Source organism: Herpailurus yagouaroundi, unplaced genomic scaffold, assembly GCF_014898765.1.
Source record: "Herpailurus yagouaroundi ecotype Mexico unplaced genomic scaffold, PumYag 140, whole genome shotgun sequence".
Lineage (NCBI taxonomy): Eukaryota > Metazoa > Chordata > Mammalia > Carnivora > Felidae > Herpailurus > Herpailurus yagouaroundi.
The window spans coordinates 31,846,895-31,860,736 of record NW_024412395.1 but is presented as its reverse complement, the minus strand read 5'-3'; the positions used below and the strand labels follow the sequence as shown (position 1 = coordinate 31,860,736).

General features: G+C 34.8%; 1 protein-coding gene across 3 annotated transcripts in view; it reads right to left on the bottom strand.

The window, feature by feature from the left end:
- Positions 1-13,842, bottom strand: part of EPC2 (enhancer of polycomb 2) — a 121,296-nt gene that overhangs the window by 23,758 nt on the left and 83,696 nt on the right. For 2 of the 3 annotated variants that reach the window (XM_040475006.1, XM_040475005.1), the window contains exons 4-7: positions 10,704-10,910; positions 4,074-4,222; positions 3,167-3,299; positions 804-995 (exon numbers count right to left, since the gene is read on the bottom strand). In XM_040475006.1, coding sequence (XP_040330940.1) covers positions 804-995; positions 3,167-3,299; positions 4,074-4,222; positions 10,704-10,910 — 681 coding nt within the window. The remainder of the gene's footprint in view (positions 1-803; positions 996-3,166; positions 3,300-4,073; positions 4,223-10,703; positions 10,911-13,842) is intronic. The other variant, XM_040475007.1, reaches the window with a different exon arrangement.

Sequence of the window (13,842 nt, the reverse complement as noted above, 5' to 3'; positions counted from 1 at the left end):
TATTAAGTATCTTAAAATATTGATAATCTTTGGGTTCAGTAATTCTACTTTTTTTTTTTTAAGTTTATTTATTTATTTTGTGAGAGAGTAAGCATAGACAGAGAGGGAGAGAGAATCTCAAGTAGGCTCTACATTGTCAGTGCGGAGCCTGAAGCAGGGCTCAAACTCATCAACTATTAGATCATGACCTGAACTGAAACCAAGAGTTGGACTCTTAACTAAGCCACCTAGATGCCCCTCAGTAATTCCATTTTTTTTTTTTTTAATGTGTACTTATTTTTGACAGCCAGAGGGAGGGAGAGTGAGAGAGAGAGCATGCATGTGAATGTGAATGGGGGAGACGCAGAGAGAGAGAGAGAGAGAGAGAGAGAGAGGAACAGAAATACCAAAGCAGGCTCTGCTGAGACAGCAGAAAGCCTGATGTGGGGCTCGAACTCATGAACCGTTGAGATCATGACCTGAAGTTGGCCACTCAACCAACTGAGCCACCAGGTGTCCCAGCAATTTCATTTCTAATAATCTACTTTAAATACAGACGGAAAAAATAGAAACATTCATTTTTATAAAAAGGAACACTGAAAACCACCTAAATATTCCAGAGAATAAATTCTATCCAACTGAGAGAATATAATGGAAAGTAAATACCACATGAGTGGCTACATAAATAATGTGGAAAATGTTTATGCTATACAACATTAGGTGAAGAAAGTAAGAATCAAAACTAAGAGGTCAATTATGTTTTAAAATATAGCAATATAAAAGACTAGAAGGAAATGTCTTTAAAATAGTTTTAAAACAAGCACCTGTGGAAATTCATCTTCATCTGAGCTGTGAAAGTCATATTGCTTAATGTCACTCTTATTGATCACAGGCAATGTCTCAGGAGTGGGTTGCTGAGATGTTATCAAAGCCTCTGCTTTAGGCTTCTTTGGGTACTTCTTCTTTTGACGAACCACATCAGAAGCCTCTTCTTTCAAAGACAAATGATGAGGGTGCTGTTTACATGACGATTTTTCCCCCAAAAGGAAGAAATGAAAATCATTTTAGAAATCATGAAAAACTATACTGCTCTTTGAAAAACATACATTTTTACCCAGGAGGTGATTTTATTTACTGTTTTTAATATGCAAAAATTGTGGTCATAAATTGAAAAATGTTTTACTTTTTTCAAGTTGTGATTAAAAATAATAATGGTACTTAAATTTGCTTTTTATAGTTATTTATACTTTAACTATGATGTTAGTGATTTTAAAAAATTATTATTATGCAATCCAGCATTTAAAAGCACTTACATTTAATTTTAATTTTATTTAAATCCACTGTATTAATGATGATTAATAAATTTATTTGAAAAATAACTTGAATTAGATTATAAATTCATTAATTTATTTCTACACTTACTTTCAATTTTTAAAAATGTCTATGGCTGGTAATCTTTTTGAGGAAAATGAGTTTATTAACTAGAAAAAAATTCGCTTTTTTAGAATTACTGCCTCAACTGAACAGTAATCAAACTGTTCTCAAGTACCCTAGAGTTCTGTGATAGCACTTTAGAGGTCATCTGGCAACCAGACTGACATATGGGGTGGGTTTCCAGCGCCCCCTGCTTTCCACCCCTCAGCAGAGAAGCTCTGTTACTATCTGTTTTGACATACATAGTGGTATTCCTCTTAATAAATAGGGTTCTACTACTTAAAAAGTTTGGAAATGATTGTTCTAATAGAGCACCAAAGTACAAGCAATATTGAAGTGAAAAAATATTTAAGAGGTTCTACATTTTCCCGTGTAGTCCACATTTTTGTTAAAACTACTGCAGGGTCAAAAATGGTACATACAATGAAAATGTTGCTTAAATGGCAAATTATTTAGTGATATAGCTAGGTTTCCTACAATGGTTAAACCTATGGCACCAAAAAGAGAACCTCACCCTCTTCGAAACTACCTATATTTTAAGGTGGGATGTGTGACAAGGTAAATAAAGTTAGCTATGTGTAATGGGGTGGATCAACAATGAATGAGCAACCGTATCTCTAACACTAGTAAACATTCTGAGTGTTTATCCTACAGATGATCTAAAATAAAAACCTAAAATATAGGAAAGGCTGATTCTGTCAGTAATTTCAGGTTGAGATTTTCATCTTCTCTACCAATCATATACTTGGAAAAAGCATTGGTTTATATAAAATGGATTTTAAAAAATAACTTAGAAAATAACATTTATTGCACTGATAACATTTTTGGCTATAGAGGCAAGTGTGTTTTAAAAAGAATCAAGTAGGTGGGCTAGATGCCTGTGATTAATAAGAAAGAACTTTTGTGTTTGAATTGACATCAGCTGATTAAAGGAGGAGTCTTCCTGCTCCACATTCTTCTTTGACCTTTAACAACGAACCCAGGAAAAGAATTGTGTACATTTTTAAAAGATGAATTTTCCACAAACACCCTATGTTGCTTTTTAAATCTTGCTATATACAAAGTTCCACTGTCTAAATGCTCAGTCAATACCTATTTCTTAGTTAAATCTAAGCTCCTTAAAGGTTTTATTAATGAATACTTTAATTAATGTACCAAGTGAATACTGAATAAATACAATTTCTTGAAGTCTAAAAGACTTAATCACTGAATCTGGCTCTTTATTAGCGAAGAAAATAGCATCTGGAAGTTACAGGACTTCTTCAAATCATTCAAAGTAGATAGCAGTTAATTCTGGAAGTGATAATGAAACTAAGAATAACTTTCAATAATAAATAGTCTCAATGAAGAAAGCTTTAATCTTAGATTTTGATGCCTGCCACTACAACGCAGGATTTGCTAAGGTTAGTGATAACAACTCAACTTTAATTACCCATATTCTCTAGAGAAGCAGATAGCACAGTGAAAAACACATGGTTTTTGGTGTTAGACCTAGACCTAAATCTCGAATCAGCCACTTATTAGCTATATAATCTAGAAGTCACTCAGAGATAAAATCTGTGTCAATGGGCTGCTATAATGATTAATGAGTTAATATGTATGTAAAAATTCCTAGCAAAGTGCTTGGCTAATAGTAAAAACTAATGCATGTTAATTACTTTCTTCTTTAACCAAACTATACTAAGACAGCTGATGAAACCCCTAATTGTCTAAACAATATTATCATATGTGCTTCTCCCCAGAGGATATTCACCTTAGTTTTACATTCTTGGACTTTGTGATGATTTCCATTATGAAGAGTTGCTGGAGTGGCATATAACTCTTTTTCTGATCTATTGATTTTCACTTCATTAAGGATTTCACCGCCATAGTCTCCCAAATGATATCTTGAAAAGGTCACAAAATATAAGAAAATGTTTTGTAGTTGAAAAATAAATTAGAAAAAAAAAAAAACCTAATGATATCGCAATTAACTAGAACACAACTAATTAATTAGTCAGATTATTCTTTTAAAAAAAGATTATTCTTGAAAGAAAATTTACAGGAATAAAGAAGTTCATATTCGGGATATAGTAAGACAAAAACCAAAAACCCTCTAAGGTATACAGAAGACAAATTTCTCATATATTTAATATTTTCAAACAGTGGGAAATGATGTTTAGAATGCTTACCTCAGGAATCACATAAAATTCTGTCAGGTGTAGTTTAGTCTACTTAGTTATGCAGGAAAAGGACTACTGCATTAGAGACACATTTTTAAAATGCGTTGAAACAAAAAATGTTTTCTACCTAGTTAGAAAATAAAATCATTTAAACATTCATTTCCCTCAAATTTTAATAGAAACTTTAATAAAAAGGATGGACAAAATGAGCTCTAGATTCTTTTCTAAATAAAACTAAAGGATTCTGAAAAAAAATTAAGTGTATTAGAGAATCTACACATAATACACACAAAAATATACCCCAAATTCGCAATCCAAACTGATAATCTAACTAAAAAAAAACTAGCAATACCCGGATTCTTCAAAAAATGTAGATTTCATTTAAGAATCCATTTTAACTGTTTTAAAGCATGGCAAAAAATAAAACAAATCATTTGGTTATATTCTGACCATCATTTAGCTAAAGCTACCATTAGTATACAACAGCAGCAAGGTTACCTTTTTTCCACAACTTCTAAGGTTAAGTGCAATAATTCTCGTTTTGTTTTCTCTCTTCTCTTAATCATTTCCAAAATTGTTATGGCTCTACTAAACTCTCGTCTCAGTTTCAACATCTTTTCATAAGAGGCTTCATCATTCTTACGATTCTGTTGAAAACAATTTTAGAAGAATAAACAATCCAATCATCATTCCATTTTCATTCAACAAAATCTTATGAGATCCAAAACTGTTTCATAAAGCAAAATGTTAAAAAAGTATTAAATATAAAAATGTTAAAAATCATCTTAAACAGCAACTACATAAGAGAACCTATTTAACTCTGAAAACAGAAGTACAAGCACGTATCTCTCAAATATTAAAAAAAAAAAAAATGCTGCCCACTGTTGAAAAGATGGAATGATAGAAGGGATAATTCCAACGTACACACATTTTTAGAAGACTGCCTGAAACAAAACCTAGTGTATCAATCAGAAAATGCAGTCCACTGAAATTGATGCAAGGCATTTTCTAGTGACAGAAACAGTTCTGTTAAATCAAGGTTACCTACCAAAAAAAAAAAAAAAAAAAAAAAAGCCAAAATGGGTCTCTATCATTCACCTCTGTAACTGCTGGTTCGAAGGTTCAATATACCACAATGTAAACACTCACAATGACAATGACAAGCAAAACTTCCTATCAGAAACTCAGATATAAAACTGAAAGTAGGATATAAAGTATCTCAAAGAACTGGACTGTCATGTTTCAAAGTAATAACACCTCACTGCAGGGCAGAAAACAAGTGAAAACTCTAAATTTCAGAGTGTTGTTAAGAAGGTCCCACTGTGAAGCCTGAGATTTAATTTGAACAACTCCAAATCAAAGTCCTGCTTAATAATGAAAGAAGGCTCAGTTGTAATTAGCAACTATTTGCATAAAAGTTACTGTTGATATAAAATATTGTGTTTAATCAAATAACCATAGAATATTTATAGTAGGCATGGAACTATTTGTTTAAAAACAGACCATTACCACCTCTCATTCTATGTATCCAGACACTGCACTTAAGCAATCTTCCCATCCTTGAGTTAATAATACAATGACATTAGAGGGGCGCCTGGGTGGCTCAGTCGGTTAAGCGTCCGACTTCGGCTCAGGTCACGATCTCGCGGTCCGCGGGTTCGAGCCCCGCATCGGGCTCTGGGCTGATGGCTCAGAGCCTGGAGCCTGCTTCCGATTCTGTGTCTCCCTCTCTCTCTGCCCCTCCCCCGTTCATGCTCTGTCTCTTTCTGTCTCAAAAATAAATAAACGTTAAAAAAAAATTAAAAAAAAAATAATACAATGACATTAGAAAGAACCTGAAGCCAGGTTTCATATTGGAGGATTATAAAACAGAAAATAAAACTTAAAGATTCAAAGTTTTACTTTTTTCTTTAATGTATAGTTTCTTGTATTTCAAACTTAATCATCACCTATAAAACATAACCTAAACTAAATCTCATTAAGGTACTGCGTACCAAGTATTTTAAATGTTACATTAGTCATTCTTTTATTTCATCAAAAGGAAATTAATTTTTTTACCCCTTCAGTACTATGACAAAAGGCAAAATCTACAGCATGGTTTTAAGCAAGAAAACTTGGCAAGCAGGCAGAAATACCTCCCAATTGAAAAAAAAAATTAACATTACCAAGAGCAAATATTTTTTTTTTTTTTCTTCAACGTTTATTTATTTTGGGGACAGAGAGAGACAGAGCATGAACGGGGGAGGGGCAGAGAGAGAGGGAGACACAGAATCGGAAACAGGCTCCAGGCTCTGAGCCATCAGCCCAGAGCCTGACGCGGGGCTCGAACTCACGGACCGCGAGATCGTGACCTGGTTGAAGTCGGACGCTTAACCGACTGCGCCACCCAGGCACCCCTCCAAGAGCAAATATTAAAGTGTCCCCCTGTACAGAGTACTGCACATGTCCCCTATCCTCAAAAGGCTTACAGTCTAGTAAGAATGAGACATACAGATTCAAAAGACGAGTAATAATATAAGGCTACATGCCAGCTGAACAATATTCAAAAGTGCACCAGAACCTTTTAAGATCACCCCCCTCTTCACTAAGTGTTTTTTGTGGACTATATGCTTCTGCCCTGTCTTAACCATTCATTTTCTGCTCTCTTTAGGCCCAAATTAACTACCCTTACTAATTTTTCCTTTCTCTAGTCCTCTCTGTTTTTTTACTTTTTATTTTGAAATAATTTCATATTTACATAAAGTTAAAAAAATAGTATGAACAATTCTTCTGTATTTTCATCCAGATTGCTCAAATGTTATTTATTATTTTACATTTGTTTTATCTCTGTCTCTGTATGTATTTATTTAGTCTATGTTGTGAGGAACTAAAATGTTTGTGTCCTCTGAAAATTCATTTTGAAACTCCAAGGCCCCAATGTGATGGTATTTAGAGGTAGGGCCTTTGGGAGGTGATTAGTCATGAGGGAGGAGTCCTCACAAATGAATTTGTGCTCTTATAAAAGAGACCTCAAAGAGCTCTTTCTCTTGCTCCTTCCACCATGTGAGGACACAGTAAGATGATCACTTCTGAATCAGCAAGTAGGCCCTCACCAGACACTGAATCTGCTAGTACCTGTATCTAGGACCTTCAAGCCTCTAGAACTGTGACAAATAAATATTTGTTGTTTAAAGCACTCAGTCTATGGTGTTTTTTGTTATAGCAGCCTAAACGGACTAAGGCACATACACATGAATGTATAATAAACACATACACAAATATGCAAAATTAGCATATTTTTTTAGAATTTATTTTGAGAGAGAGAGAGACAGAGACAGACAGAGAGAGGGAGGGGGAGAGAGAAAGGGGGAGGGAGAGAGAGAGAGAGAGAGAGAGAGAGAGAGAGAATATGCGGGGCTCAAACTCACCAACTGTGAGCTCATGACCTGAGCCAAAATCAAGAGTTGGATGCTTAACTGACTGAGCCACCCAGGTATCCCTATTTAAAAAACATTTTTTGAGAATGGTTGGGATGTGTACTGTCCCTTCATCTCTAAGCACCTTAATACGTACTTTCTAGAAACAATGATACTCTCTCATATAACCAGTAACCATTATCGAAATCAAGAAATTAACACTGATGTTACCGTATTATCTAATTTAAACACTTTATTCATGTTTCACTGGTTGTCCTACTAATGTCCTTTATAACAATAAATATAATTGTTAAATATGTATTTTTATATGTTTACGTAATTGATGCTATAAAGGACATTAGCAGGACAATTATTTTTATTACTAAATTCACTCATAACAGTAAATTTTTTCCTGGTCTAGGGTCTGATTCAGGATTACAATTGCACTTAGCTGTCATGTCTCTTTAATGTCCTATAATTTGGAATAGTTCCTTTGACTTTCTATAGTGATCATAGTCTTGACATTTTTAAATAGAGGCCACTTATTTTGTAGGATGTTCCTCACTATGGGTTTCTTCAATGTTTTCCCACAATTAAATTCAGGTTATGTATTCTTCATAGGATTATCACAGAAGTGATCATTGTATCCGTCTCTTATATCAGGAGTTAAATGATAACTATTTGTCCCATTACTGTTGATGGTAATTTTTATCCCTTGATTAAGATGCTGTCAGGTTCCTTTAGTCAAATTACTATTTTTAATTAAAAAGGACACTGTAGGATTATGTACCTTGTTTCTCACCAAATTTCCTCCCACTAATGTAGTATCCACTGATTCTAACTTTTGCCTGAAACAATTATTACTATCATGGAGGCCAAATGGTGATTTTCAAACTTCATCATTCTACTGAAACTTGGAAATTTTAAAGTTCTACTGTAAGGAAAAGTGTTCCCTTCTCTTTTATCAGTCAATCTACCAACCAACCATCCATTCATCCATCCGTCCCTCCCTCCCACCCTCCATCCATCTATCCATCCACTTATATTAGTATGGACTCATGGGTTACTATGGGTTATTCATTATTTATTTTGACATTTAAAACTTTCCCACATCTGGTTAGTAGAGTCCCCCTTCAAGCTGGCTCTTGAGGCCTTCTGACATGGGTCCAACATGCTTTTGTCTTTAATCAACAGTCTTACTTTCTGGCATAACAGAATGTTTCAAGCGTATCTTTATATTTCCCAGCCCTAGACCTGGAAACACTATTTTTCTAAGGATTTCTGGTTCCTTTTGATGGAAAATGGCATTTAAAAATCAAGATCTACATGCTAGGCATGCTCACTGCTACTGAGTATCATTGCTTCTAGACTCAGCGAAGAGAGCTAGAAAATACACCTGTAATATATGTATGTACACATACATTCACAGATCTATTAAAAACAATGAATTCATACTGATATCTTTTCTGTGCTTTTAAGATGGCCCTATCCCTGTTTTCAAATCCATTCACTTCCTTTACAGCTCCCTCACAATGGTCTCTGCTCTGGACCAACTCTTTTTTTCCCTATTCCCAGTTACATATTATAGTTCTGACCTACTGCCCAATCTTCAGGGAAATAGTTCTCAAACTGCTGCACTTTAGATTTAACTGGAGACCTTTTTATAACCAAGGATAATTCACAGGAGATTGTTACATGTGGCCAGACTGAGAACAACTACTTTGAGTTTCCTCTCTTGTCTTTCTCGTTTATTCTGGGCCACAGAGAGGGAGGAGAGAAAGCACAGACGTTAACAGTTGTATATATGGGGTTAAACATATTAAACACACATGCTGATTTAAGACTTCCCAATCAGCACTTTCAGACATGTTGGTGCCTTAAGACTGTCTCATTTAAGAATGTCCTAAAAGTACTTAAGCACTCCCAAATTAAATATTAGTTTACCAAATTAAAATTAAATTCTAGCCTGCCAAGCAAATATTTCAGAAGTCCTTTATTTTAGCACCTCTGTATGTAGCTATACATGTGTTTTCAATCTGTGGAAACAAAAAAGTAGAGAACCTTTGCTAGCAGTATTCATTTTTGCAGATCCCAGTGCTTGCCCACCTCTGGAACATCTAGGGGTATTCATTGTTGACTGCGTTCCCAACTTTCTCATTTTGAACCATAAACATTTTGAAGCAGCATCAGTGTGCATGAAGGGGAAAAGTCTTTGGTCCCAAAATTGAAAACAGAGAGGAATAAAAAGACTACTGGAAAAGAAAATGTACCACTCTGCAGAGGAAGGTGAAAATAACAGGCAAGAGAAAGGGTAGAAATCAGAGTGTCAGGAAAAAGCAAAACTAGTTATTGCACAATGAAAGCACCTATACATTGGAATGCACTACTAGCAATTCCCAATATGCACTGGTTAGAAAACAGTGATTTAACCTATTTAAGAATAAAGCTGATTTAAACACTTAAAATGTTGTTTACATGTTAATAAATACTGCCTAGTTTTCAGTTCTTCACACCCACTCACTGAAAGTCTAATGGTATACTTCCTTCAAAAGACACTGCTAAAAATCTGTTTAGGAATGTATCTGAATTAATTACATTTCTTTTAAAAAGCAATTAGTGGTTCATATTTTTCAATGATTCAGGTAAACTTCCCCTTCCTCATGTCTAATTGCCTATATTTACAAATTTACCTCATTCCAATCTTTTCTAAGCAAGATGTTACACTTTCATAAAATATCTCAGACTATCTTATCTAAGAACTAAAACGCCAAATTGAAAACTTAGCCTGGTTTACGCAATGTCATCTAAACTTGGGACATCTAAGACAGACTTACAGAAACTGGTTATTAACCGGTAGTAGAATTTTTCCTAAAATATACTATTCCTGGCAGCTGTTATGTTTCACAGCTGTTACATTCACAACTGACAAGGACAAGCTTTTCATGTTAGGAGAAACAGGAATCCATAGAAAAGGCTTTGCCTCCCATCATAATTCCTCATGGCTTTTACATTTATATGTTCTAATTTTTTGCAATGCTAGAGAATGTGTTATTGTGTATGGTGTTTACTGTTAATTATGAGAAACAGAAGACAATGAATACCACCTGTACAATAACACTTTCTTCTATAACATATCATTCCACAGCATGAGACCCTGTTGCTCTTATGTAAAATTCTGGCTCACCCTGTTTGTGAAAGGCAGATGGGGACAAGTTCATCAATTAGAAATCTGACACAACTGACAACTCAGAAAAGAAGAAAAAGATTCCACTGTTACTTCTGACTATGGGAAGAACAGGCTTGAAAAGAACCTTTCCTTCCTTCCCATGACCCCACAGTAGCTAAAGGGAGTCAAGTTCTTTTTTATACCCAAGAATTAGAATATGGTTTCAAAAGAGCTATAAGCTCTTAAGCTTCCCAAACAAGAGGATATGTATAAAATGTATAGTTTACTGAAGAGCTCAAATTTCTGAGACATATAAAGATATAGAATTCCTTTTACTACTTCAACTGTAAGTCTGAAATGGTAAAATCAGGAGACTATAAAGGGCATGGATATTGGTTATTGTACCAACAGAAGCTACTGAAGAGCAGGATTTCTAACATTTGGTTCAACAATGTTATTAGCTCCTCTTTATGTTCAAGGTATTCAAAATTATTGAAATTATTAGCAGAAAAAAACTGATCTTAAATACTATTAAGGCATACTAATTAAATCTAATTTGCCCATTACCTTTCGAGTTTGCATTTTCTCTGTTCTCCTCCGAAAGGCAACATAAGGGTCATTGTTGGTGGAGCCATCTCTTTTCTCTTGTTTTATCTGAGGAATGAGGGACGGCCCTCTACAGTTTTTACGTTTTCTTACCCAGTAGTCATACACAGCTTTAATAAGGTAATCATCTTCGTTTAGCAGCAGTTTTGCTTCCTGAAGTGTTACAAGCTAAATGAAAAACACAAATTGTCATCAACTATGTTTGAAAATGAGAAATCAAAGTTAAACTATTCCTATAGAAAAAAAAGTGATCAGTCTAACGATGATCAGACATCATGATCGCAGAAAACAGAATTCAATTCAATCTAACAAAGGATTTGTTAATAAGGAGATTCATTCAAAAATTTACATTTTGCCCTAAGAGGTAGTAAGAACCACAACTTAAAATACTTAAGAAGACTGAATGAACAGTAGTTGGGAAGACTGCAACAGATCTACGCCTCAGGTAAGTCTTGGACTAGAAGACACCTCAGGTCCATCAAAAATCTGATAATCTGTGATTCTATACATTTGAAGATCTAGTTTTCAACAGTCTACTAGGTTCTTTCTGTGCTTTTGTTTTCCAACAGAAACCAGAAGATACAGAAAGTTTCTTTCTGAAAGATTAATATTTTCTAATATATTACAACTAATATAACAACTTTCTTTTGAAACTGTGAAAGAATAAACTTAGCATGTTTCCAGAGGTTTAACATTAAGCAATCTTGAATTTCTTGTATGAATTACATATAAAGGCAATTCTTCTAGTGAAGCTACTTTAGTACTAGAGAATCCTTGTTCTCAACACTCATTCTGCTAATAACATTGTTACGTCTGTGACAGCAGCCCTCAGATGATTCCTTGGAGTTTTGACACAGGTATCTCAAGGATGTCCTTCTCTGTTATCAATACAGTCAACATAATGTTGACATATCTCAAACTAAGGTTTGTAAAAATTTGCTTGGTCACATCTGTTTCCTTGTTCCTTGTGAAGACTGATCAGCTTGAGCAGGATGGATTATGGGTTATCCATACCCATTTACAGGGAACTCTAGAAAAAGATCATGGAGTTAAGGCTGGAAAACGTCAACGAAGTGCTGTTATCACAATCTTTCTACTTTATCACTTTGGAAATGAAGATTCATTTTCAAAACAAGTTGAGATATCTCCTAACAAATGTTTCCCTGAAACTCAGAAATTAAGGGAAAAATTTTCTCAATGAAACTGTAAGATCAACATATGAATCAATATGAGGGTTATATGAAGTCAATGGAAGACGGCATGACCCACCAAATAAATTTGATCTCTGATTTCTCATACTGGTATAACTTCATAGAATAAATGCAATAATCATTTGGATTTCCAGTCCTGTGATGGTGATTACCAGGGTTAATTAATTAGTTGGTTTCTTATTATAATTTGGCTGCCAAGATTGGCCACAGGAAGAGACTACACTGACAATGTCAACTCAAGCATTCTAGTCCATGTAATGATTACTTTTAGTGTAATGAAATTATATGTGGCCATACTTTGGCTTATTCAATGTCTCAGTGGAGTCAGCTTCAACTCATCTGAGAGTCTGAGTAACTTGGTCTTTAAAGTGGAGGGCCACAGCCTGGAATAACAGACCAAACCAAAAGCAGCAATATTTCCAAACATCACTCTAAATGGGCAACTCTGTTAGCTCAAGTTCTCTGGAACGGCCCAAAGTCTACAAGGCCAGTGGTAGAATAAGAATCAAACTTTCTAGATCCAGTAAAATTCTACCTCAGGACATCTGAGTGGCTCTGTCGGTTAAGCATCTGACTCTCAATCTCTGCTCAGGTCATGGTCTCACAGTTCATGAGATCAAGCCCTGCGTCGGACTCTGCACTGACAGCGTGGAGCCTGCTTGGGATTCTCTCCCTCTCTCTCTGCCCCTCCCCTGCTCGCTCTCTAAATAAATAAACTTAAAAAAAAAAAAGAATAATTCAAAAAAACACACCTTAATAAAACACAAAAACCAAAAACCAAAAACTCGACCTCATGCTTACAGCATCATAGCATTACGAGCAGCTCTCATGTGCTCTGGGGACCAATGGTGTGATATGCTACACACCTTCAGCTGTTTGTGGTCATTCTGCTTCTGATAAAATTTTGTAACCTTCACTAATTATACTCTAACTCTAGAGTGTGGAGGAGGATAGGTTTCTTTCCATCAAGCTGCAGAGTGGTAATGAGTTTCTTATCCAACATTACTACCAGAATAACACTGCTTCCTATCTCCTGCAGGAAGTGTCATGGGATTAAAACACTGCCTCAGGTCTCCTTCTCTGGTACTTCTTGTTCCTTCTAGGAATGTCCTTCTGCCTGGTTGATACATACCCTCTTTATATCTCAGGTAACAAGAATTCAATACATTGTTTACAGTTAAAGATCCTGACCTTTCTTTCCAGTGTTAACTGTATTTTCTCAGTTGACTGATGTTTTTATGTTGCTATACAGTAAATTTTTATTTTAACCATTCTGTTAAAAGTATCTTTAGCTATTCTAAGGCAATTAGTGTCACTGGCATCATTATGATCACAGTGACAGCATCAGTTTGAGTGGGCAAAAACTATTTGCACAGTCTCAAATTATGACACACTATTAAATATCCACAAAATCAGAATCTTACTACTTTTCTATCTTAAGAAAAAACTTCTACCATTTAACACTTTCTACCAGAAAGCAGTGGAGACCACTATTTACTTGATAAAAAGGTCTGTGGTAAAATTTATTATTTTTAAGACAGCTCGGAGTTGTTTGGTTTCCTTACTTTGGGGGCCCGGAAGTGAGGAGATTAAAAATTATTCTACTAGTGGGCTTTTCTTCTAGACTACTACTAGCTCCATGAAGACAAAGATCATTTAGTTTGCTTACATACAGATTTATGGCTTAGCAATTTCAATAAACACATTTATAATACACAAATGAATAAATTATGCATAAAATTAATGTTTTTTTAATATAGTCAATTAAACAATAAGTAGTTAATAATCAACTCCTATCAGTCCACCATTGTGTTATATAGCTTGTAGGGAAGACAGGAAAAAAACTGATAAAACCACTACCTACAGAAACTTACAATATGGCAATGGAC